Here is a 26467-nt window from a genome sequence, read left to right as displayed (position 1 = left end):
TGGCGTCGGCATTCCTTCATCTATTGGTTTATTGAGAATGGTTGAGATGTTTTTTTTATTTAGGGATACAATTGATCGGTGGTAATGATCCTGGTGGGTGATGTTAATTGATGCCGATGTTGATCATGATTATGATGATGACAATGATGATAGTGGTGATTATAATGCATTATGATTATGATAATGGTAAGTTAAATTCATTATGGCGATGGCGCTGTTGTTGATGTTTGATGACTCAATGTCAATGATGATGACGTGTTTGATGGTGTTCATGACAAACAATGATGACAATGATGATGACGGCCTCACGCTGCTTTGAATATCAAGTCATGACATCGCGACTGTGAATGTTAAGCCACAGAGAATATCAGCTTCCTCGTTGTAAATTTATGCCCCGTGGCTCAGCAGGTCTTTGTCTCCTTCAACTCTGTCTTTGACCGCTTGCAAATTAGGGTGTCAAACTGAATCCGGGATCAGCTCTTCCTCTGGATATATATAATCAGTGGTGCTACCACACTATCTGAGACTAGTACCCCGCTCCTTAGAGGGCTCAGTGCTGATGCCTCTGTAGAAGTCTGTAGACAGTTAAAATATCTGCACTGTTTTCAGTGTTAGATGTTTTCTTTCTTCACCATTTGGAGTCTAATATTGCCAATTTTATAATCATTATTATCGCTAGTTTGTGTTGCAGTTATAATACACGTAACAGTATAGCATATGAACGCGATCGCATCTAAAATACAAAACTATCGGTCTCATTGCCTCAAAGACTCTGAGTTTATCTCAATAGATGAGCTAAGTCTGTTAACCACGCCACAGCTCATCGCGGACAGGTAAGGTTTTAATGTTTATTGAAGGGAGACGCTAGAGGGAGAATCTCTGCCAACGCCGACATCAGAGCTCCCAAACGCGTAGACTGCGCGATGACGAAGGCTCAAGCAACGTCCAGGTCCTTAACGTCGCCAGATAAACGAGAGGCGGGAGCTGTTCAATGGAAATGCGGGTGCCCGTGCGGGGACGAACACAGCAGGGACGTGCAGAAGAACGCACAATCAGAAGAAGTGGAGCCCCAATCCCAATGCGAGAAGTAAGTTCGCGTTTCACCACCACCAATAGAACCACCATCACCAATACCACCACAAACAACATCATAACCACCACCAAAAACACCACTACTAACAACACCACTACCAGCAACACTACCAAGAAAACTACCACCAAAACGAAATAAAAAATATTCTCTGCATAGCTTTAACAAACTGTTGGGGGAAGGAGGCCAATACGGCACACAAGAGGTGGGTGGCCAGTGCCACGCTCGGCCTCCTTTGTCTCCCTAGTGGCGATGTTTACAAAAATGTACTAATTTGAGGTTGAGTCGCCCTAGGGAAGGTCTAGGACCGGTACAGATAATCGTCAGTGGTATTGGCCGTGAGCTGAAATCGAACTCGGGTCGCCGGGCTCGATTGCTCCATCTCCCAGACGGACGACGAGTCCGTGAGAATTTTTTTGGTCGTCGACCACCATCAAGGATTCGCGACGGTGCACTCCCCAAACCCGCGCACCACTCACGCACGCTTCGACGTGTCAGAGAGCGACGCAGGGTAACTCGTGCTGTGGAATGTGTGACTTGCACTCGTGCGTGCGTTCTCTGATCCGCGTGTTAGGTGTCTTTTATTTTGTCTCTCGATGCAATTCCAACCGCGCATTGGTTCCCATCAACTCTGGGCACGGCGACGGAAGACATCAAATTCCCTCTCAGCATGGGCGAGCATCGGTCACAAAGTGGCATCTTCCCCAGCCCACGCTGACCAGAATGGTCACGCATGGTCTTCCTCTCCATGCCTCTTAGTGCAATGCCCAGCGTCCACCGACCCAGTCTTCTTTGCGCAATAATCAGGGGTTGTTTTTTTCCTCATCTCCATTTGCATCGTTAATGTCTTCTTCCTCTTGGCAACGAACATCGTCGATAAAAGCTCAGAAGTTACTCGACTGAATCTAGCACGTGTAGACGTTTGCGACCACTTATCGTGCTTCGTAATACATTTTCAGATCAGATCGCATGTGTAAAATGTCCTGTCGTAAAGCCTCTTCCACCTAACGCAACTAATTAATAAAGTTGTTACGTGAACAAAAGTTCCAATGCATTACTGCAGCAGCTCATGTTGGAGAGCGTTATCGTAACACAACATTCACTGTGACTCGACCGAACGTCTGTGTCCACTGTAGATCCTGGGACAGGTTCAACATTCGTCCAGATATCGATGAGGAGGAGTCCTCGACTCGGTGGCTTCGGGTCCTCAGGTTGATCCCCCTGACACTGCTCTTCCTCGCCGTGTTCGGAACGGCGGTGCTCAGCAAGGTGAGGAGGAAGGAGGAGGAAATCCCGCACCTCTCTCCTCAGCCTCACCTCATAGCTGCACCATCACCTGATTCGTTTCCGAAACCTCCGATTAACACGGTTTGCTATGTACAGTGCAAAATAAGTTCAACATACATATACACATGCCCTCGATATGTATAAAAAAACCCTAAAATTGTATTTTATTTTACCAGGTAAATCCCACTGAGCTATATACATATTTTTTCAGAAGTGACCTGGCCAAAAATGATAGCTCAACTTAGTTACTTTTCACCATCACATGGACATGTAAAGCAGCCAAATACTCTAAACGCGTTGAGCTATCATTTGTGGCCAAGTGGCTTCTAAAAAAAAGAGCTCAGTGGGCCTTACCTAGTAAAAAAATGGTTTTGTTGAGTAGTTAGTTAGTTCAGACACGTGCCCCTCAATGTCAATGCCTCTGAGCCGAGTTCTCTCGCCCCGAATTGAGTTTCGAAACGAGCTGAGACCGTCAACTCGCTACACTGATCAATGCCGTTCACTCGTAGTCGAGAAGATAATGGGAGGCCGTAATCCAACAGTGGATTGACCATGGCTGCTGATGACAACGATGACATCAACATTGTGATTAATAATTTAGTTTTGGGTTAAATCGCGTGAGCAAAATGTTGTGTCGTGCACCCTCCTTCACCTGACACAGCCAATTAATGACGTGTATTACCGCTTCACCAGGAGCAGGGACATTGATTTATTGATTGACATTGAGCACCACCGGTGTTGCCGTTGTTGCTGGAGGGCAATCCACATGCGTTTACCAACTGGGTACGGATGTCTCGCTGGCAGTCACATCAAGCATCATCACGCAGTTGTCAGGAATCTGAAGAGGGTTAACGGTACATTTATAGCTCGCAGTGTGCCACACGCTAGATTGGCATTATAGCGGGGGCGCGATGCGCGCTAAGCGAAAAAAGTCTAAGTGGAAAATGCGGAGTGTGAACGCCCGCACATTCAAAGGGAATACCCTCTATTGATAGATCCACATAGTGTCGTGACGCTTCCCTCCATCTGGCGTGCGCAATGTGGTGGAATGCAGCTGAGCCTGGTGTACTTGGCCGAGATGAAGAAGGTCGCCAGACAGGACGGCGAGCTCGACCAGAACCAGTTCTATTCCTGGGTCCTCGCCTTCGTTCTCATCATCCCCAACATCTACAGCTCCATCCGCTGCGGCCTCCGGCTCGCCTTCAAGAACTCCGATGTCTCCAATCGGAAGATGATCGCTCTGGTAAGATTCAGAGAGAGAGAGAGACACAGAGACGGACAGAGGTTAAAGCAAAGGTGCAGTTTTGATTTAAAGCTTTCGTGACTGCAAGGATTCATCTTCTTTGGTTCTTTCGGTAAAGTCACGTAGAAGACAAAGGTGCAGTATTTAATTTGCTCTGTCCACGCCTCCAGCAGAGGGACCTAGACTCTAAGAGAGTTCCTTCTCATGGGTGTGGTGTGGCTGTGGGGGCCGACGTCCACCGCCCCACTCCCCATGAGCGGACGGGGTGCGACATCCACCCCCTCCACCCCCCCCCTCCTCCTTTTCGGCCGCCTCTCGCCGGGCCCCCGTCGATCGGGTGATCACCGCCCCCCCGCGCCCTCTCTGAGGGAGATATCTGAACGGCTGGCTTACCACCGCCGAGTTTATCCTGCACACGCCGAGCGCTCATCAACAGAAACGGCGGCGGTATGAATATGCACACCCCCCCCCTCCCCCCCGCAGGTGGATAAGACTTAATCCGCTGTGCAAACAGGGGCTAAGGATGGCGGAAAAGGAACGGCGGGGATAGGGCTATGGGGCACGCCTCACCGTTAACGCTATTTCTGCTGTGGAAACGTGCTGCGTTAAGCGCGCACGCGCCTCACGCCGGGCACACCGTCTCTCCACGTAGACGCGCCACACACAGAAATCACAGACGCTATGCCGAGGTTCTGCCCACACATACAGAAATCACGCTTCACTGATTTTCTGTACTAGAGTTTATTTATGGCGCCAATACGCATTATCCGGAGGAGGAATATTTCGTGAGGAGAGCCTAGCATAAATCTGCCTGCGAACCCAGCTACTCAAACGTCCTAACACGTACCTTTAAACTGGACTCTTGGCGTCCCACGGACGCTGAGAGAGTCGGAGGGAGAAGGACGAGAGAAGACTTGCCCAATCACTGTCTCACAGCAGCACTCGCTGGCATCGCATGGATGCTGTGAGCGGCTTGAAGAGGCAGGACGGCAGACAGGGAGTGGGTCTTCAAGGCTCGGAGGTTGTAGACAACTGACCCAATCGGATTAAAACCCAATGTGCCAGGCAACTCCCCGCTAGGACACTATATAGGTGGGCTGCTGGCGGAGTTGCTCCACGGTCATGGCACCACATGGCCTACTTTTTCCACGCTGCAAGGCCATATCTCTAGCCCCTGAAGTTTATTTGGCATGTTTCACCATTCCTACAATCCTCAATCTCTTTCTGTCTCTCAATGTCCTTGCGTTCGTTTGGCTGTCACCCAGAACTGCCTGCTGGAAGGCTTCATCGGACTCGGGTCAGCGCTCATGGCCATCATCGTCCTCCCGGCGGATTCGGCGAACCTTCTCAGCAGCATCCTCCTCCTCAACGGTGTCACCCTGGTGCCGAGCGCGCTGCAGTTCGCCGGCAGGTGGACGGGACGCAGGAAGCCGCCCCGGACGTCCAAGCTCCTGAGTCTGGCCTCCATCTGCTGCTGTCTCGTTGCCTTCGCCCTGTCGGTCGCCAAGGCGGTGTTGGTGGTGCCCGGCAATGGCTCCACGGAGGAAAGGTTCGCTCATCTGGCGCTGCTGCTGGTGAGCCTGCTGCTCATGTCCCTGTCGTGGTGGGAGAACTTCCTGCCCGCCGGCTGGCTTCAGGGATTCCGCGATGCCGTCGGCGAATCGCGGAACCTCGCCGAGTTCTACGGGTCGCTCGTGCGCACGCTCATCATCGTGGCGGTCGTGCTGCTGGACGCGGGCGTCGAGGGCAAGTGGAGGAGCTTCGGCGCCATCAGCGGCATCACTGAACACCGCGAGAGCATGACGCTCGCCCTGGCTCTGCTGGGCGTGCAGGCGGGCGCCTCCATCCTCTGCAAGTGGCTCGCGAACGCCGCCTGCAAGATCCGCCAGCAGGGGAGCTGCTTCGCCGCGCCGCTCTGCCTCGCCACGCCCGCCGCCCTGGCGGTCGTCTTCGCCCTCCACCTCATGCTCAATGCTTCAGGCGACCCTCGCTACAGATGCGAGTCAGTCCAATGGCATAACGGCTCCGAACGGACGACGTCCGCAGCCGCCTCATTCTTTTATAACCACACGGCCGCCTCATTCTTCTATAACCGCACGTCTGCTGCCGTCTGCTCGTTTGTGGGTGCCGACGAGGACTCCGTGGTGGACGCCGTGGCCACGTTCGGCGCCGGGGCTCTGTGGTTGGCGGCGCTGCTGCTGGCGGCGGCGCCGGCGTTGCGCCCGGGTGGTGCGACGCGCATGGAGCGCACACGCGAGCTCTTTGTGCGCCGCACCCCGCAGCCCGCGTGTCTCGTCGCGGGGCTGCTGCTCAACCGACGGCAGCAGGAGGAGGAGGTGGAGGAGGAGCAGATGAGGTCCGTCTGTTGGTGTTGGTACGGCGTGGTGTGTACACGTGTGTGACTTGATTTGTGTGTGACACGGTGTGTCTGTGAGTAGGTGAGTTTGTCTGAATAGATGCATTTGTTACTCGGTGTGTCTGTATGTGACTAGGTGTCTCTGTGAGTAGGTGTGTGTGTTTGTGTGTGTCTAGGTAGGCAGTGGCAGTGTCGCGGTTAGCACCCTGTGCTGCGAACCGGCAACCCGAGATCGATTCCTGCTCACGGCCAACATCAGGGACAATTATCTAAACCGGTCATGGTCTTCCTCTAGGTCGACTCAGCCTCAAATGAGCACCTGGTTTGGTGTGTAAACATCACCACTGGGGAGACAAAGACGGCCGGGCGTGGTGTTGGCTACCCACCCCCTTGTGCCGGCCTTCATAGGTGATCGCTAACATCACTTGCCCCAATAGTCTGATCAGGCTATACGGGGGATCTTTGTTTTCTTGTAGCTATGTTTGGTGGGTGATTGTTGGGCATAATATGCCGCCAACACTTTGGTTGAGCAGGTACTTCCAGTCAGGGGCCAACAGGGGGCAATAGCGAGTCCGGCCTGTGCTAAGCAGGACTCGTGGGTCAGGCATTCCGGGAAGGACGGTTGCGAACCGGAGGGGGACACCCCAGGCCCCCAGGCGGGGGGCTGGGGAGGATGTCACAACAATCCAGGTCCCTCGAAAAGGTTCCAGATGGTGGGCGTGACCAGGGGCGGGGTGACCCTGGGAGCCCCATAAAATCCGGACCCCAGAGTGGCTGGATTCAGTTTGCCTCAAGCCGAAGACCCAGAAGCCCACATGAAGATAGGGCCCTGGACCCCAAGCCCCGCCGTCCTGATAAGGCCCGGGGCTCAGTGAGGCCAGTGGTCAATAGGCTAGGACCCTGAGGATCCCCCGACCCGACACCCTTCACAGGGCCGGGTCTGTGTGGGCCAGGGTCGAGACCCGAGGACCTTGGCTGGGTTGGGTCAGCCTCCCCTAGGTCCCGCTAGCCAGAGGGCTAAAGAGTGGTTAGCCCCATTAGTTAGGGCACGTTAGCCCGGAGGCTGTACCTCCTTAGGTTGTGGGTAGAAGGGGCCATTACCCCTTCGTATTATGGACCTAGTGATACTGTTATCGTTGTTATAAATAAATACGTGTTGCCTCCTAAGAAGAACTCTGTCTCCATACAAACCCACTACATATGTGACTAGGTGTCTGTGTGACTAGGTGTGTGTCTGTGTGAATGGCCACAAATCCCCTGAAGTTTCGTTCTGGGCTACATAAGTACTAGTTGCTAACAGCCCTTGCCCCAACACTCTGTCAAGGCTATATGGGCGATCTTTGCTTTTAGTGTGTGGTAGTCTGCTCGATGTATTTGTCTATTTTTCTTGTTTTGGGTGTCGGAGGTAAAGTATGATCAAATAATCCAAGCATTTTTTTTTTCAAAATGATGACAATTCGTGACGTTTGCCCTTCTATCATACAGACCAAATTATGTACACCCCACATTGTCCAATGCATAAAACAGAACCGCACTCTGCTATTCCCTGTCTCAATCCGAGTACGATGTCATGTGCTCGTTGAATCTTGTAGCAGCCAAGAGCAAGAGAGGGTGAAGATCTACCTGTGCGCGACCATGTGGCACGAGACCAAGGAGGAGATGACGAAGATCATCTCGTCCATCTTGAGGTAGTATATTCCCTACCGCCCGTTCCCATCAAGCGGCCGGATCCTACGGACCAGTGGGGGTCTCTCGTGAATATGCAGATGGGTATGGACCATTCCATTAATTTTGTTCGGTCACGGCACCGCGCGCTTTCAGATGCACTTCTGCGGCCATCTGGAACGCTCTTCCCTCCGATTTTATTAAGCCACTGGAGCTATGGACGTTTAAGTTATTTAGATTGACAACTCATTTATTCAGAACTGCTTTTTATGTTTAGTTTAGTTTATTGTCCTTCCCCTCCACATCCGATTAGCACGGTTGGGAATGTCGAGAACATTTGGCCTCCAAACGTGACAGCCATCAGCTAATCGTATTTAACGTGGGTCCATTCTTTGTATGTGACCATTGAGCGATGTTTGTGAATGGTGCAAGCTGTAATCTTCTCTTGATTTTAACACATATAGGCTGCAATATTATTACGATGCATAATAATATTGAGAGCCTGGACAGGCGAGAGCCTAAACAATTTTATAGCCTGGACAGGTGAGAGCCAAGACAGGTGAGAGTCTCCTTCTTGAATGTGGATAATGGTGCTTGGTTGCTCCTGCGTTTGCAGCAGTGGGAGATAAATAGAGAGAGAGTTCCAGACGACTGCTGACTGGTGCAGCTATGGAGAAACGCCACTCACCCAGAAGCTCGTGCCAGCTGTGGGTAGAGGTCGTTGTGAGTTGAACTCAATAGGATGTGGTGGCAGTTTGCTGTGAGGAAGGTGGAGGAAACGTTTCGGTGCGAGATCTTGGGAGAGCGCTCGATTGCAGAGGACAGCGATGCTTACCATGACCTTGACTCGATGGGGAGCGTGTGGCGGAATAACAATAACCACCCTTCCCCTTTGCCGCTGCCAGGCTGGACAGGAGTCAGCCGAAGGATCTGAACGTCGGTTCCGGCGGAAGAGGGAAGACGAAGAATAATGAGAAAAAGAAGGAGGATAAGGAGAGGAAGAAGACAGAGAAGAAGGAGAAAATGAACGAAGAAAAGGTGAAGAAGGAAGAGGAAAAGAAACAGAAGGAGGGGGGAAAGGAGGAGGAAAATGAGAAAAAGGAGAAGAAGAAGAAGCAGAAGGAGGAAAATGAGAAAAGGGAGAAGGAGGAGAAAAATGAGAAAAGGGAGGAGGAAAAGAAGGGGAAGAAGGAGAAGACGGTGAAGCGGGAACCGTACGACTTCTCGGCTCACATCTACTTCGACGACGCCTTCGAGAGGAAGGGAGATCACATGGTGCTCAACCAGTTCGTGACCAGCCTCATGGACGTCATCGCCGAAGTGTGCCGGTCAGTGCACCAGATGTTATTTTGTGGTAGTGATGAGCTGGGTGGAGGGAGGGAGGGAAGGATGGATAGAGGCACGGTTCTTCTAATAACGAAGCAAGGGACGGCACAGGGAAGTTAAGCTCAGCTCATGGTGTACGCGAGAACAAGAAAAGGATGGGAACCGCTTGCGAAGATGACTTCATTCAGAAGTGGATAGATCACGGTGAACGATGACGATGATTGGTGATGGTCAGGCAGAGATGACCGACGTGAGTGCGGATCGCATGGCTAGCGAGGCCTTGCGTCACCGTCACCGTTGTTGAGCACAGATCCGAAGGTGCACAAACTGACAATTGGCTGCCAAACAGAAACATAGTGGTGGGCGGTGTGATAGATGAGTGTTCACGCTCGTGTTTAATTGAGCAGGCAGCCTCATCTTTTTTTGTACGTCCGTATGTACGTTGAACTACTTTCACACCATGCATAGCCAACCTTGCTCTAGAGTGCACAAGTCGCATGACATAATTTACAAAAAAAAACGGTGCAGCACTGGGGAGATAAAAGCAGGCGGGTGTGGTGGTGGCCACTCACCCCCTCGTGTGCCGAGCCGTCCTTCATGAGTGCTACTGGCTAACAGTCGTTGCCCCAACACTCTTGAAGGCTAAACGGAGGATCGTTGTCTTTTGTTTGTGCGTTGGTAAGAATTTGGGAAACGAGACGACTCAGTCTGGGCGACCGAGGCCCTCGATGCGGGTGGAGGAATTAATCTTCAAAATTCGTGGGAACAGTAACGATGGTTGTAGAAGTAGTAGCAATAGAAGAGCGATACGAAGGCGACTGACCTCCGGTGAGCCAGCGAGCGACTGGAGATAATATTTGAGTGCTGGATCATTGGTCACCCACGTCTGCCGCTGCTTTATTCAATTCAGAATCAGAATTTGTATTTATATTGCAGGTGGAATTCGATGAGCTGCAAAGCTCTATTTCACAGATGTCCCAGCAGGGGCGGGTCAGAACGTTACATCAACAAACAATACAAAATAAAACACGATAGAAGTGCCAAGTATAGGACAGGTAAGCATATAACAAACGTCAAAAATTAAACTAAACAATTTACATTTTACCAGGTAAGACCCACTGAGGTAATAGCTTTTTTTAAGAAGCGTCCTGGCCACAAATTATAGCGCAATTAATTAGCTTATCACGTGGAAATGTAGAACAGCCAAATAACCTAAATAATCAACATTTTGTCGAGTGCAGCAGTGAGGTAACAACTGGGAACTTCATCCCAGATATTACAGCAGTAGCAGCAGCAACAATGCAACATAGTAATTGGGGCGTGTCTTCTTTGTCGCCTGCGCTGCTGCTGCTGATGTGAAGGTATTTTGAGAAAAACTCAAATCATCCACAAGAGGCGCCCTCAATGGAGAGGACTCAGACGCCGTACGGAGCGCGACTCTCCTACAAACTCCCGCACGGCAACTCGCTGTGCGTACACCTCAAGGACAAGGAGATGATCCGCCACCGCAAGCGCTGGTCGCAGGTATTTGTTGCATCCCTGGGCTTTGATCTTCTGCCCTAAAGCTCATTGGGCCACAAACCCTACAACCGCATCCACACACAGAACATAGTAGCAGCAACAGCTGATGCGCTTATACATGACGACGATGATGCACAATTGGAAAATTAAATGTCTCCGGTCAGTGTCCAGCGATGATACGTATATAAGTCGTTCCATGTGCGCTGTTGAGTTACACTTGGGCAGGACGCGCCGTCATGGCCATTGTGTCGAGAATAATAACGGAGTGGCAGCCAAAGAATGGAACTTATCCGGGAGCGTTGGCTGCCGAGGAAATGGAGCGATGGAATCAGTCGGTAATGGAGGTGCTGGGTGGATAACAACTCAGGATCTCGTGAGATATCGCGACGACTTGGGTAGGTCTTAATCCAGTAGTGGATCGATCACGGCTGCTGCTGTTGCTGATGGTGATTGTTGTTATTAAACCCCTTGACGTGTTCTGTACAGGTGATGTACTTGTACTACCTCCTTGGCTGGAAGATCTACCGCAAGATCCACACAGTGAAGAAAGATAAACAAGAGGAATGGGTGGAGGTAAGGGTCTTGTAAACTGCAAAGACAACGATCCCTCATGGCCATTAACAGACTGTTGAGGCAAGTGCTGTTAGCGAGCACCTGTTAAGGGCGGCACGGCACGCGAGCGGGTCGTGTGTCCAACACCACGCCCATCCGCCTTTGTCTCCCCAGTGCTAATGTTTACTCATTTATGGCTAAGCCGACCTTGGGGAGGCCGCTTTCCACTTCCACTTGCCAGTATAAATGGGTAGACCCTGCACATTATGTGGATGGCAGTTCGCGTGCGGTGGGGTAGAGTGTGAGTACTACCCTCTCTTCCCCAAAGACGTGGGAGCAGTGTGGAAGTGTAGGCCAAATACACCCTGCTAGGGCACCGCTGTGGCGAGATGTTAACTACCTCGCTTGGTATGCAGGAGGCACCGAGTTCGATCCCGGCCCTGACACCTGTATATTTTAAGTTTGAGTATCTCTCTCCCCTTGGTCGTATGGATTTTTTTACCTGGGTCCTCCGGTTTCTCCCTCCACATTTAGAATCAACATCACGCATTTCGTGTGTTTGCTATAAATATCCAAGTGATAATCCACTTTGTTGAGCTATCATTTGTGATAGCCAGGTCACTTCTGAAAAGAGCTAATAGCTCAGTGGGTCTTGTCTAGTAAATTTTAATTGTTTAGTTTGTTCGAGGGTCTCTCTCTCTCGGGCTCTCTCCCTCCGGGTGGAAGCCCAGTCGTAGCGTGCACTACACGTGTCTGTGCATGCAGAGTCGGCACAATTAGTCTATCTTTCTAGATTTGAAGCTTTCGTGACTGCAGGAATCCATTCCCTTTGGTTACTTTCCCGGCACAAATATGTCACTCAACGCGCCATCGTCACGTTTATACTCAGAATACCAACATAACTTTGTATACAATAAGAAATATATATATACACGTATTACAGTTTCAAATATAAGGGCAAAATCGGTGAATGGCTGAGAGTTTAACTTTTTTTGAACCGTACGTAGCCAATTGTGCTAATCGGAGGTGCTGGGGCAGGACAACAAACCAAACACAAAAAGCAGTTCTGGAGAAATTAGTTTAAAATCTAATTGATGATTTAAAAGTGCATAGCTCCAGTTGCTTCCTAATATCGGAAGGAAGAGCGTTCCAGACGACCGTAGAAGTGCATCTGAAAGCGCGAGAAGCAGTGCCCATCTTTGTTCAATGGCTCACCAAAAGCCGCTGCTGCGAGGATGACTGGAGTTAGTTGTTGTTGTTCGCAAGCGAAAAGAGCCGCATTGTTGCTGTTGAGTTGTCACTGTTAATGAAGTGACGATGGAGTCGAGTGTGCGCACCGCTTCGGGGAGGTTGTTTCCAGAGGTTGGAGCGTTGCAGATGACAACGATCTCTCCAACCGCGTGGTTGTTTTTCAGAATCTACTGGATCTATGCACTTTTAAATAATCGATTTCGAACATTCATTTATTTTGAAATGCGGTTTGTGTTTAGTTTGCTGTCCTTTCCCGACGAACATGTTTGGCTACATATGGTGCGAAAGAAGTTCAACATACATACAATATACATTCAACATACATACAGCACACATATGTACGTTGTGTGTTTTGTTGTTGGAGGTTGGAGAAGGAGCGTTGGGGTTGAGGAGCAAAGTGAGCAGTTGCTTTGCTTGCTCTGCGCGAGGTCGCGGCTGTAATGCCACCGCTGATGATGATCTGTCTCCGTGCCACTACTCCACGTTCACCACCACAGAGAAAGAAGCGCAACACCTACGTGCTGGCCTTGGATGGCGACACGGACTTCTACCCCTCGGCACTCTCCATGTTGGTCGACCGACTCAGGAGGGACCCCACCGTTGGCGCCGCTTGTGGGAGAATTCACCCGACGGGCGTGGGTGCGTAGACAGCTGTGGTGCGTGTGGTGCAGGATGCAGGTGCCCCAATGCGGTTTCAGGAAAGGGCAGTCCTGCACAGATGCCATTGTTTCTGTCCGTCTGCTACAGCAGATGTGTAGGGAATTCCAACAAGACCTACTTCCCTGCTTTATTTACCTTATAAAGGCCTGTGATACTATCAGTAGGCCTGGGCTCTGGGTTGTTCTTTGTGCTTTCGGAGTCCTTGACTCTCTGCTCACGATCATTAAGGACCGTCATGATGGGGAGCGGGCCCGGGTAAAACTACGTGGCTGGGAGTCGGAGCCATTCACTGTTCACCTTGGGGTGCGACAGGGATATCCTCTGGCTCCCACATTATCTTTTTCGACCACGTAGTTCGTGAAGCTTTCGATGGCTATACCGGAGGAATTTCCATCGAGTACAGATACAATGGGAGACTGATCGATGCCTGGGTGCGGTCAAGGGATGGCTCCATATTGGTCAACCATGTTATGTATGACGATGATCTGGTAATTGCTGCTCACTCAGAGGAGGAGTTGGAGGTGCTGCTGCTGAACCTGGAGCTTGCCACTAAGAGGTGGGGCCTTACCATCAGCCCCACCAAAACTAAGCACCTGCCTGGGTATTTTGTACCATCGGACTCTCCACCTCCACAACTCCCAATTGTTGATGGGGCTGTTGTGGAGAGAGTGGAGAGTTTGCCATACCTGGGCATGTTGCTCATGACCGGCTCCGGTTTGACAGCAGAGGTCTCATTCCAAATCAGTCGATCAGCATTATCTTTTCATCGCCTGCCCAACGCTGTGTGGAAGCTACCTGGTCTGTCCCTCCGCACGAAGCTTCAGGTCTTCTCGGCCACGATCATTCCCTCCCTTCTCTACACTTCAAAACGTGGACCCCCCTAATGGCACATCGTTGCCTGTTTGAAACAATTAGGCTGGCCTGTCTACAATCCATCCGAAGTTTAACCAGGCAGGATTGTGTGAGGAGCTCAAAAATCCTTGAAATATCTGGACAAAGTCTCATTGGTGGGCTGCTCCGTCAGGCAAGGCTGCATTGACTGGGTCATGTAGCTCACATGCCCAGCCACCGCATGCCTAAATAACTTTTGTTTGGCCGGATAGAGGGGGCTAAACAGGCGTGGCACGGGCTGGAGAAGAGATGGAGTGATGTGGTACAGGAGGACGTGGAGCTGATTGGACTTGCCGATGACTGCTACCAGTGGTGTCAAGATCGGCCTCTGTGGAGGAGGCTCGTAAAGGACGTTACTGGGCAGTTGGAGGCAATCTCCCTCCAACAACAACAGAGGGTGGAGGAGCGACGCTCACAACAAGGAGCAGAGCGCTGGGTGGCTAAAGCACAGCAAGTTGGCACAGTAGGGGGCACAGGTGGTGCATCAGCCAGTCGTCTCAGTCAGTCAACCTGTGGCACCTGGGTCTACCACGTGAGCTCCTGCTAGCGGGCGTTCAACACTTCACGTTGCCTCAATGTGCACATAGCCTGGCGCAAGCGTCGTGGTGACGTCACCGCCACTTAGTGGCGAATGGCGGTTGTTGTTGTTGTGTATGCGGAGAGGTAGTGGAGCAGCTAGCGCTATGCGCTACAAACCTGGCGACTCGGGTTCGATTCCCGCTCACGGTGAACACCATTGACGATTATCTTAACTGGTCCTGGGCCTTCCCTAGGTCAACTCAGCCTCAAATGAGTACCTGATGCGATGTGTAAAGATCGCTGCTGGGGAGACAAAGGCGGCCGGGCATAGTGTTGGCCACCCACCCCCTCGTGTGCTGTACCGGCCTTCATAGGTGCTGTCTAGAAGCACTTGCCCCAACAGTCTGTTAAGGCTATAGGGGGATCTTTCTCTTTTTTTGCGTGGTGCAGGCTGTGCGTGTGGTGCAGGATGTGCGTGTGTGTGGTGCAGGATGTGTGTGTGTGTGGTGTAGGATGCGCGTGTGTGTGGTGCAGAGCAGTAGTGCAGTGTTTAGCACACTGTGCTGTGGATTTACTCTCCAACAAACCGGTGGGCTGAAATAGTAACTAATTTGCACATTTTGCTTACGTGACAGACCTTACTGGCTGTGTCGGGTAGTGGAAGGTTACGACACATTTATACTTACGCGATCTAACCCGAAAACCTTTATTATGAATAACAGAACGCCCTTTCAACCACAACTATTTATGATGTTTAAAGATAGTTAAATAAACACACACACACGTAAGCATGGTGGAAGGATTGTAATTACATCAATACGCATCCACCACAGCAGTGCCGAGTGCACATGGAGCAGAATTTTTTATCATGAAGTGGTCTGAGAAAAAAATACAACCACCACTAGTAGTGGAATTTTGACTTTACATAACTCAAATGAAATACCAAAATTCTGCGAAGACTTCGGAGTAAATTGCGCAATTCCTAGATAATTATTGACTGAAAACAAAATCTAAATCATTATTATCAGCCGTGGTCAATCCACTGCGGGATGAAGGTCTCCCAAAGTCGTCGCCATCTCTCAAGACTCTGCGATGTTATAATCCAACACATCACCAACCTTGGTAATCATCCAACCTTCCTGGCCAGCTGGCTCGCAAACATAATAAATAAATACATAGACGGCCATAACCTGTACTATTTCCTTAGAGTTTAGGTGCCCAAAAAACTAAATCTGTCACTGAAATCTGCCAGGAGAAGGTAGCAGTGGGCATGAGCTGGCACGTGCCATGCTGAGCCGAGGCAGACCTCAGGCTGATTAACACCAAACATAGTTGCGATGAAATCAAATTACGTGGCACGCACTAATATCTAAGCTCGAAGCTTTAACGGCACAATTCAGATGTCCATCGTTGATTGAGTGGTCGAGCAAGGTGGAACCGGCATTGGGCAAGGACACAACCCCCACTTTTCACTCAGAAAACCGGAGAGCACAGATTTAGCCACCTCTTGACTCATTGTTATAGCAAAAATCACATATATTTATAAACGCACAATTTAAAATAAATTAATAACAAATACGCAGTTAAAACAGGGGAATAATTAAAAGAGCATGTGTCTTTTTTACTTGACCCATCCCATCCGTTTATCCAGGAAAACCACACCTGAATCGTAGGATGGCTGCATTGTGTTTTCACTACGAGTTGCATTCAGCCAATTAACCACGATTGTTTATACACTGACAGGGCCGCTCATCTGGTACCAGAAGTTCGAGTACGCGGTAGGCCACTGGCTGCAGAAGACGGCCGAGCACGTGCTGGGCTGCGTTCTCTGCAGCCCTGGCTGCTTCAGCCTATTCCGGGCCAAGGCCATCATGGACGACAACGTCCTCAAGACCTACACCACGGTGGCCACCGAGGCCCTGCAGTACATCCAGTACGACCAAGGTAAGCGTCGACGTGTGTCTAGATCTCGCACCTCCGATTAGAGCAGTTGGCTACTGCATTGCGAAAGAAGTTCAACATGTGTACATGTCACGGTGGCGTAATGTTAACTCCCCTGCCTGGTATACAGGAGGTCGTGGGTTCCATCCCGACCCTGACACATGTATGTGTATATTGGATTTTGGGTGTCTCTCTCTCTCCCTGTGGTTGCGTGAATTTTTCTCCGGGTCTTCCGGTTGTTCCCTACACATTTAGAATCAACGTCACGCGCTTAGAACATTTGGCTGCCATAAAATTCCACATGATGAGTTACTTCGATGCACTGGCGGAGCCAGTGGGGTGGGGGGGGTGGCACGTGCCCCCCCAATGATCTGATCGCAATCCCTAATTCGATCGGATCATTGGGGTTTTTAATAATAAATTCTACGAACATCCCGTCGACAAACGTGGACGTTGTATGTATTTAGAACGTCTTTTGCAACATAAATCGCGGTAATACGTGGGTCGAAACCCCGCAACATCAATTTCATACGTAGGCTTTCACAACCAATATTCATGATTCACAATGCGTTAATCCTGGGTTAGATGATCGTGTAGGTATAGTGTTAATTTATCTTAACTATAAGCGTCCACCACCCGACAGAGCCAATCCAGTAAAGTTGTTAGGTCATGGGGCAACTATGTCAATTGTTTTAGTTTAAGTATCAAAACCCGAATATTGAAAGGTAAGCAAAATATTGAGAATGTTTACATAAATCTAAAAATTATTTATTTACATTTAACTTTTTTAGAAAAAAAACTATCTGTTCCCATTTGCCCAATTGACAACTTGAATGACTCCGATATTATACCTGCACGATGATCGGACCCACAATGAACGAATCATTAATCATTAGAATGTTGGTCTCTGCCTTCTGAGTCTGACTTCTATGGACCGCTCCCCTCCCCACCACGCCCTCTGTATGAATGGGTTCACCACGCAGTTGATCGGGAGGTGGCATGTGGCGACTCTAAGGTTTGGGTATTCAGATCTCTTTCCAAAACGTCTGGCGAACTTGCAGAGAGGAGGCCAAAAATATACCACGAGAGAGGGAATGTTGCCGAGCTCCTCTGCCAGCAGTGGAGTGAGCAAGCTGGGGAAGAGACGCACCTCCTGCAGCCTTCACGATCAATACAACATGCGCACAACGCGAATTTGACGAAATGTGCCATCGAGAACTCATAGGTGAAAGGTCAAAGTCCCTCATATACTGTACCACTCTGAACCAGGTGAGAGCCTGGACAGGTGAGAGCCTGGGCGGGTGAGATCCTAGACAGGTGAGAGCATTGACAGGTGAGAGTCGGCTTCCTGAAGGCGGATGATGGTGCTTGTTGCTGCTGCTCCTGCGTGTGCAGCAGCGGGAGATACAAAAAAAAATACAAAGAGAGAAATAATTGCAGACGGCTTCTGCCGGTGCAGCAACAGAGATACGCCGCTCAGCCAGGCTGTGGGTATGACGATACGGCTACCCTCTAACTCGCGGACGTCCCCTCTCCCATTTGTCGGTGCAGGCGAGGACCGCTGGCTGTGCACGCTGATGCTGCAGCAGGGCTGGCGCGTCGAGTATTGCGCCGGATCAGACGCCTACACCAACGCCCCGCAGGAATTCAAGGAGTTCTTCAACCAGCGGAGGCGGTGGGGCCCCTCCACGATGGCGAACACCTTCAGCATCCTGGAAAACGGCGTCCGCACGGCCAAGAAGAACCCGTCCATCTCTCGGCTCTACATTCTCTACCAGATCATCTACACGGCCACCTCCATCATGGGCCCGGCCACTGTCTGTCTCATGATTGCAGGTGACTTCGGGTTGTCACGTGTCCTGGGTTTTTTATTTTTTATTTATCCGGGTTCATCCTTTTGATGCAAGGACAGTATCAAAAGAGAGGGCGCCACGGTGGAGAGGCATTAACTCCCTCGCCAGGTATACAGGAGGTCGTGGGTTCTATTCTGACGCCTGTATATTTGGAATTGGTATGTCTCTCCTCGTGGTCGTGTTGATTTTTCCCCGGGTCCTCCGGTTTTTTCTCTCCACGTTTAGAATCAACATCACGCGTTTACACTGTTTCGCTGCTATACATTTTCACGTGATAAGCCACTTTTTTGAGTTATCATTTGTGGCTAAGTTGCTTCTGAAAAAATAGCTACATAGCTCAGTGGGTTTATCTGGCATAATAACAATAGTTTGGTTTTTAAAAAAAAAGTTTACGTGGAACACTTCTGCTCACAGTCGTGCATGGCTTCATGTCATCATTCACAGTTGTTCCTGGTACGATATTTTTGATTGCTATATTTTCTGATAACAATCGTCCATCGTTGTGTGTTTAACGCACACAACCTAAAAATGATTGCTCGTGTTAATCCTCTCATCATAACGTATGCGCACTGCTTGCATGTTAATAATATTGTGAGTAGTATTGCTTGTGTGCCGGGGTATTCAAACTGCTGCATGTTTCTTTCAGCAAAATATTCTTTACACACAGGCTGCACGACTGTTAATCTGAGTGCACTCTTTACTTTACTGCTGGTTGGACGGTTGTCGTTGTCAATCGTGGTGGTGATGATGATGGTAGTGGTTATGATGATGGTGGTGGTAAGGATGGTAATGATGGTGATTATGACAGTGATGATGATGCCTATGATGGTGGTGATAACGATGATGATGGTGGTGGGGATGATGATGATGATGATGATGGTTTTCAGCTCGTGTGGTATTTGTCTCGTGCCGGTGCTCAGGTTGCTTCACTTTCGTTTTCAAAATGGACCAAAACTGGGCACTCCTCATCGCCATCATTCCGCCCGCTCTGTACACTGCCGTCTGCTTCAAGACAAAGCCCGACACGCAGATCAAGGTGGGCGCCCACGCTTCTCCTGCAGCAGCACGCGGCACTCATTATACACAACGTGCTTTCCACAAATGAACCACAATGTATCTTGAACTTGCAATACCCATCAAAACACGTGCCAACGTCCCATTGAACAGTATGTTGCAATAATCGTGCCTTATCGATACGATGCTATACATCACCGTGGTGGTTATTTCACGACTCAATATTTGTCGAATGTGTCGTAGAGCCCTGATATGAAAATTACAGGACTTTACATTTTACACGCGGTGATCACACGACATATTCTGAGTACGATGCTGAGGCTATAGATTAATAGAAAACTGAATTCTGGAGTCTGCGACTGCCACATTTGATCCTCCCACATTTTCATTTCTTGCAAACCACACGTGCACTGCTCGCATGCAATCTTCGAGGTTGCCGAGGCTCTCCATATTTAACTTGGACTTCATTTTGGTTTACAATTGTGAGTCATCGGCATATTTATAGAACTTCATGTTACGCGGTGAGATGATATCAGCGATCAGATTGTAAGGGCCCAAGGATGGACCCCTGTGGTACGCTGACTAAGCACGGCATAGGAGATGACTTTTGTCACCCAGCTTGACGAACTGTAATCCACCATACAGGTATGACTCAATCTACTTCAGTGCCATACCCAATGCAGCGAACTTTGACCTTATCCGCTCAATGAGTATCTCATGGTCAATGGTGTCGAAGGTGGCTGAGAGATTGAGGCCAACCAATGCTGTGATGCACCAGTCATCCATGATCTTTTAACGATCAACAGTGACCTCTAGTAGAATCTTTTCAGGGCTGTGGAATTGTCGGTACGCCAACTACAATGGGTTTAATTTGCTCATCGCACTAACGTGGGGAAGTAACCGCTTCAGGCACAGGCACTCTATGACCTTTGAAATCGTACTCAGGTTCGAGATCGGGTGATAGTCTGGGTGGTTACTATGGCTCAAGCCAACTTTTTTCAGGAGCGGTGCTACCTGCGTCATTTTTCAATGGTCTGGGAAACAGCCCTCGCTGAATAACATATTTGCCAGGTGGACAATCAGCAGCACAAGTATGTCCAAGCATACTTTGAGAATCAATATCGGGATGTAGTCGAGTGGCAATGTCTTATTGGGAAGCCGTGCAATGAAAATTTACACCTCTGCTACCGAAGATGATGCCAGGGTCTCGAGTTTTGCATTGGTTTCAGGTTGGTCAAACTCAGATGACAGAGCGGGAGCATGCGTTGCCTGCAAGTTACAAACTGCCGTCTTAATCATTACTTTATTGTCAAAGAACGTCACAAGTACTGTGCTCAGACCGGGTTGACTGGTTGATGGGGTTGGAGTGCAACAGGCCCTTCACGACATGCCACAGAGCATGGGGTCGCGAGCCAACTCATTGATGCGCAGACCATAGAATGATCTGCGAGACTCAATAATGAGCTGGTTTGCAGATCTGCAGGCGGCTCTGTAAGCGAGTGTGACAGTCTGGAAAACAGTTTTCTTCCAAAGACTCCCCAGCCTCCTCCGCATCTGTTAAGCAGCGATTGCCTCCAGTGACAGTAAGTCACTTTGCGCGTTCTCTTTGCGCTTTTTTGGATGGACACGAGTTAATCAAGAACAGCGGTAATGTCATTTTCTAATTGAGCTGCAAATTAATCGACCGTTGATGCAGTATTCAGATGCACCGATGATGACCGGATCTTGTGAGGGAAAGCATCGTGGTCCAGTCCTTTCCAGTCTCTCTATGATATCGTTGTGATGGGTGGGCGAATAATCGGTAATGCAACTTTGCACGTCATAAGACTGTGATCCGAATACCCACGTTCTCGATAAGAACGTTGGTCAACGTTACGACATCTCCAAATGTGAAGATGTAATCCAGTATATTTCATGAGCGACGTATTTTGCCGCTGACGTGCTGGGTTAAACTGGCTGTTGAACATCTTGGCGAAATCACTGTTGATTTAACTACAAGAACCAGTCGGTCTGGCACAGTTCATTTCACCACAAATGATGTAGCGATAGCCAAGTGAGCCACAATCTACCAGACCAGAAAGCTAGGAAAGTTATTTGACAGCGGTGAAGACGATGGTTGTAGACGACAGTGATTGTAAGCCCCCGCTTGCTGTTCGTTATTTCATAAGCAGCAGCTTGAATGACATGATTGTTAAAGAGTCACTCAGGGCTTTCACACGGGTTTCTGCATGGTGATTCAGTACGATGCCATCACCATGTGGGCTGCTGGTGCCAGGCTTCCCGCGACACTGCTGATGTACAATAGCATATCCGTTAGGTGCAGCCTCACGCTTAATTACATCGTCATATATCCAGGTTTTTGGTAATGACGAATATGTCGAGTCTACAATCCTTGATCTTGATCCTGGATCCGCACCGTCTTGTTAACTATGAAGCGTGCGTTGATCAATCTAGCGGCAGTGTTCTGACCACACCTGGACGCGTGTTCATTCTCTTGCTTTCACTTCTTTCAATGAGCTCCCAAACCTCTTGGGTCTTCGTTCCCTTGACCAATGAGCCATCATTATTTTGTTGTTGTTTGTAAAGTGCAGTGCCTTTAGAACCTTGTGGAAAAGTGCGGAATACATACAAAGCAACTTCCAATAAGTGATGGTGGTTGGACACAGAGGACGATGGTGACGCCGATGGCTAATGTCTCCTCCATCGTCCTGCAGTGGCGCTGCGATGGCAATATGTTAACTCCCTCGCCATGTATACAGGAGGTCGTGGGTTTGATCCCGACCCCAACGCCTGTTATATATTTGGAGTCTGTGTGTTCTCTCTCTCTCTTCCCTGCACGTTTAATCTGCGTTTAGAGTTTTTGGCTGCTGCTATACTTTTCCACATGATAATCCACTTCGTTGAGCTATCATTTGGGCCAGGTGGCTTCTGAAATAAGCTGTATACCTCAGTGGGCCTTACCTGGTAAACTAAATACATTTTATTTTTTGTTTAAGGTGGCCATGGTGCTCACCGTTGTCTACATGTTCCTCATGACGGGCACGCTGCTCGCTATGGTCGGCGACATTGTATTGGACGGCATGTTCACGCCCAGCGGCATCTTCTTAATCACGCTCGTGGCCATACACGTCATAGCCGCGGCGCTGCACCCTCGTGAGTTCTCCTGCATCGTGCACGGATTCTTGTACCTCATCTGCATCCCCACGGGATACCTGCTGCTGCTCATCTACTCGCTGGTCAACATGTACAACGTGTCGTGGGGCACACGCGAGACCAAGGCGCCTTCTGAGCCCGCCCCAAAGGAGGTGAGTTACTTTGCTTGTTATCGTTATTCTTGTCGTTGTTTTTGTGTCCAACGTTATTTGGAGTGTTGCTCCATTCTCCTCTGTTGCTCTGTCCCGCACCTCCGATGAGCACGATTAGCTACATACATTGCGAAAGAAGTGCAACATATGTCCCCTATCCCTCCCAAGAGAAAGATCCCCCGTGTAGCCTTGAACCGACTGTTGGGACATGTGCTGTTAGCGAGAAGCACCTGTGAAGGCTGGAATGGCACACAAGGAGATGGGTGGCCAGCACCACGCCGGCCGCCTTTGTCTCCCTTGTGGCGATGTTAACTAACCACCGCATTAGGTACTCATTTTTGAGGTTGAGTCAATATAGGGGAGGCCAAGGACTGGTTCAGATGTATGTATGCTGTTGGTGTCGACGAGGAAGTCGTACCGTGGCTCGCATGAGAATGCAGTACGACAATTGTGGACACTATCTGTTCCATCTGTATTGGACGGAATGTTTCTCCCTCACATTTTTGGGTTTTCTCCATGGTGCTCTGGTTTCTGCTTACCAGTAGACACAATGATTGCCAATAAAACCTTCATACATGGAGGACCGCAGAGGTCAGACAGTTATTACCGCTGGTTCACCAACAGCTGCAGCTACTGTACCTTACAGTTTGTTTGCAATTTCTGCTGGATTGATATCGCTGAAGGACCTTACCAACACAATGCCCATCCCCCCCCCCCCCAGAAGAAGAAGAAACGAATGCATCGTTGCAATGGTGCGAAATGCTGTGTGCTGCCACTCGAATGGGACTGCTTCCAGTGGAGGATCAGCGTCTATCCGCAGGAATACGCGGCGATGAGTCAGGAGGATGACACTTCAAGGTTCCACCAAATCACTCAGCCCCTGTAGCCATGCTTGTAACTTTGATCCTTACCTGTCGTGTATCGATAGTTCAATGTTTGTGCCATGTTATTGAGGGACTGTGTGTTATCTTGGTGTGATTTGGGACTGCCTTGCCCCAAGCTTGCATGTAGTATTGAAAAATCGGCAGTAACTGATGTACTTATGCAATTTGCACTCATATACTTTATTTTAATTTATTTATTTTTTCGTAATTTGCTTACCTTCCTATACTTGACGCTCCTATCGTTTTCTATATTTTTTGTTGTGGTAATTTTATGACCCCATGCCCCTACTGGACATCTGTGAACAAATATTCATTGCTCTTCGGATTCCTCCTGCAGTATAAATACAGATTCTGATTATTGAATGGCTATGGCGGGTGGAGGAGGGTTCATGACACAACATTTTTCTCAAAAGTCAATGATGAGTCTTGTCTCAACGTATAGAATGTGATTCTGGTTGTGCTCGTATCTGTGGTGCCGTGGTGGTGAGATGCTAACTACCTCGCCTGGTATGTAGGAGGTCGGGCTTCGATCCCAACCCTGACGATGCCTGATGCTTATGTGGAGTCTCCGTCTATTCCTTTCTCTCCTTATTTAGATTAATCATGCAATTGGAGTATTTGGCTGCTGGAATTTTCCACGTGATAAGCCACTTCATTGAGTTATAATTTGTGATAGTTCAAAAATGGTTTAGTTTAACAGTTTGTCATCATCCCTCCCAGCCAAGTGGAGTCGTGCGCGATGGAACTCGAAGGAGAGACGACGCTACGTCCACTCGAGGCGAGACAACAGGACACCACCAGCACTCAGATGGAGCATCTAGAAGGAGCAGAGAGCGAAAGTCGACCTCCAGATGAATCAGACACGGACCTCGCCCTTCAAGCCAAAAGTAATATTTTCATGAAACAAAGGCAAAGTAATTGCTTGTCAGTTAAACAAGACGGTTCATCTTAATGGCACGATGCGGTGACCGTCTTTGTTCAATGAGCGGATGAACGAAGTTCGTGTGATGGTTTATGCTCCTTGACGAGATCCGCAATGTATTGTGGTTCATTTGTGGCAAGCACTCTGTGTGTAATGAGTGCATGTCGCTGCTGCTGCAGTAGAAGCGTGGGTGACTGTATTCTCTTCCCCTATTCTGCATGGGCATCTTCCGGGTTCTCCAGTTTCCTCCCATGCGTAATTGGTATTGACCAAAATATAACAATCCTGAAAAAAAACATACATGCAAATCACTTAATTTGGACCACACTCAGCAGCAACATTACCCCTCTACTACGGTAACTTGGTCAGATCCTCATGAAGACAGAGCCTTGTGACTCGGCCAGGCTTTCTTGCAGGCTAAACCAGCCTAACGATAAGAATAATCACCAACGTGTAACCATCGTTGATATCCATGCAGCTCTCTCCACTGGGTCATGGTTAACTTTTGTTCAGGCCTCTGTGGGAGCGCACCACACATCGCTGTCCTCCTTTGTTCCTTGCAGGGTGCCATGACCTCGTGTGGCAGCGCCACCACAAGATGCAGGTCATGTTTGAGAACGTCCTTCCTCAGGGTTACGCTATCACGCAGAGGTGCTCCCTCGATGAGGTGGGTCCTTGTGTCTTTGTGTCTTTATGGCTGTGTCTTTGTCTGTGTCTGTGCGTCCGTGTGTCTGTGTGTGTCACTCTCTGCACGTGTGCTATGTATACATTGTGGGGAGCAGTGGCGCAGTGGTTAACGCACTGCACTTAGAATCTGGTGACCCGAGTTGAATTCCCGCTCACGGCCACCAATACCAGTGACGATTATCTGAACCAGTTCTAGGCCTCCCCTAGGTTGACTCAGCCTTAAATGAGTACCCGGTGCTGTGTATAAATATATCAACTGGGGAGACAAATGTGGTCGGGCGTGATACTCGCCACTCACCTTCTCGTGCGCCGTGTTGGCGTTCAGAGGTGGTCGCATCAAGCACTTTCTCCAACAGTCTGTTAAGGCTACACGGGGATCTTTGTCCTTGTTGTGTATAAGTGCCCAGAAGATAAGGACAAACATTGATAGAGACGGTAGTGAGGCTACTGCACTGCAGTTGTTGTGGAGGAAAGGTAATCGTCAGTGCTCAGCTTAGAAAGTACAGCAGAAGGTATTATTGGAATAGATGGTAGCAATGCCAGCGTGTGTTGTGTTCCGGGATGCGTGTTTAATAGGCTGCATACAAAGCCCTAAACATGTACTTTGTGTGCTTGCTTTACTTTGGTGCAGAAAATATTTCATAAAACAAAGCCTGAGAGCTAATTGGGCCCTTCCCGTTGAAATACATTCATCAAAATAATATCAAGATGTTTACGCTTTATATTTTATATGAATGTTGGGGTTGTTGTACTAAGCAATGCAATGGATTTTAAAGTCATCATCTTAACCCCCCCCCCCGCGGTCTGGCTCTTAATTGTTCAACGCATTGCGCAGTTGTCCAAATTTCGCTGACCAGCCAGTGTCGTTTTCTGTGACGATTAAACAAGTGACGCGGTCCTTCTAATTTGTGGCTTTGAGACAGTTTTAAAAAAGGGACCTTAGCACTAGTTCTGTGATATCCGCTGCCGTTGGGCCATTCTTGATCATGTAGGGCTTCACTGCATTGCTCTGCGAGAGTTCCACTTCCAGTTTTTATCTTATGCTAGGACACTACTAGCGCATTCCGGAAAACAATTCTGGGCAATGGGGAGGAAGTGATGTTAATATTCTGGAGGTGGTGGTGGCTACGCTGCTGCTAGACGTGGTTGGTGGATCACACACTGAGATGATGTGAATCTCCCTTCCTGTGGGCGTCAGAAAGGAGCCGCACCCTGGCTCGCCAGGAGAGGGCGGTACAAAAAAATGTGGAGTCGACTGTTCCGTCTCTATGGGATTGAGTGTTGCCCCCTCACATGCGTGTGTCTTCTCCAGTTGCTCCGATTTTCTGCCACATGTGAACCCTGATTAATTGGCCTAGAACACGTGTGTATACAGAGGACTGCATAGCGTGGGCAGTTGTTGATAGCACTGTCACATGGTGTGCATGGCTGCGGCCTTCCCATCTACTTGTGATTCCTCCTCGGTTTACTGAGTCGATCCCTATATCTCTCTTCGACAGC

The 26467-nt window shown here is 49.3% G+C and overlaps 1 protein-coding gene across 1 annotated transcript in view; it reads left to right on the top strand.

Annotated features, from left to right (window-relative positions):
- Positions 1-923: 923 nt before the first annotated feature.
- The window catches only part of LOC116957977 (chitin synthase chs-2-like), a 31046-nt gene continuing 5502 nt past the window's right edge, over positions 924-26467 (top strand). The window contains exons 1-16 of the mRNA XM_076058222.1: positions 924-949; positions 2227-2359; positions 3432-3620; positions 4886-5976; positions 7569-7664; positions 8547-8969; positions 10329-10491; positions 10975-11061; positions 12789-12930; positions 16105-16305; positions 17854-18138; positions 19076-19191; positions 22166-22474; positions 23196-23332; positions 24079-24245; positions 24844-24947. Of these exons, the coding sequence (XP_075914337.1) occupies positions 924-949; positions 2227-2359; positions 3432-3620; positions 4886-5976; positions 7569-7664; positions 8547-8969; positions 10329-10491; positions 10975-11061; positions 12789-12930; positions 16105-16305; positions 17854-18138; positions 19076-19191; positions 22166-22474; positions 23196-23332; positions 24079-24245; positions 24844-24947 (3669 nt within the window). The remainder of the gene's footprint in view (positions 950-2226; positions 2360-3431; positions 3621-4885; positions 5977-7568; positions 7665-8546; positions 8970-10328; positions 10492-10974; positions 11062-12788; positions 12931-16104; positions 16306-17853; positions 18139-19075; positions 19192-22165; positions 22475-23195; positions 23333-24078; positions 24246-24843; positions 24948-26467) is intronic.

This window comes from Petromyzon marinus (genome assembly GCF_048934315.1).
Source record: "Petromyzon marinus isolate PM22_M1 ecotype Great Lakes invasive population chromosome 68 unlocalized genomic scaffold, UKy_Petmar_22M1.pri1.0 chr68_unloc.1, whole genome shotgun sequence".
Lineage (NCBI taxonomy): Eukaryota > Metazoa > Chordata > Hyperoartia > Petromyzontiformes > Petromyzontidae > Petromyzon > Petromyzon marinus.
Note: the sequence above shows the minus strand (reverse complement) of the source record. Positions and strands in the feature narration are given on the sequence as shown.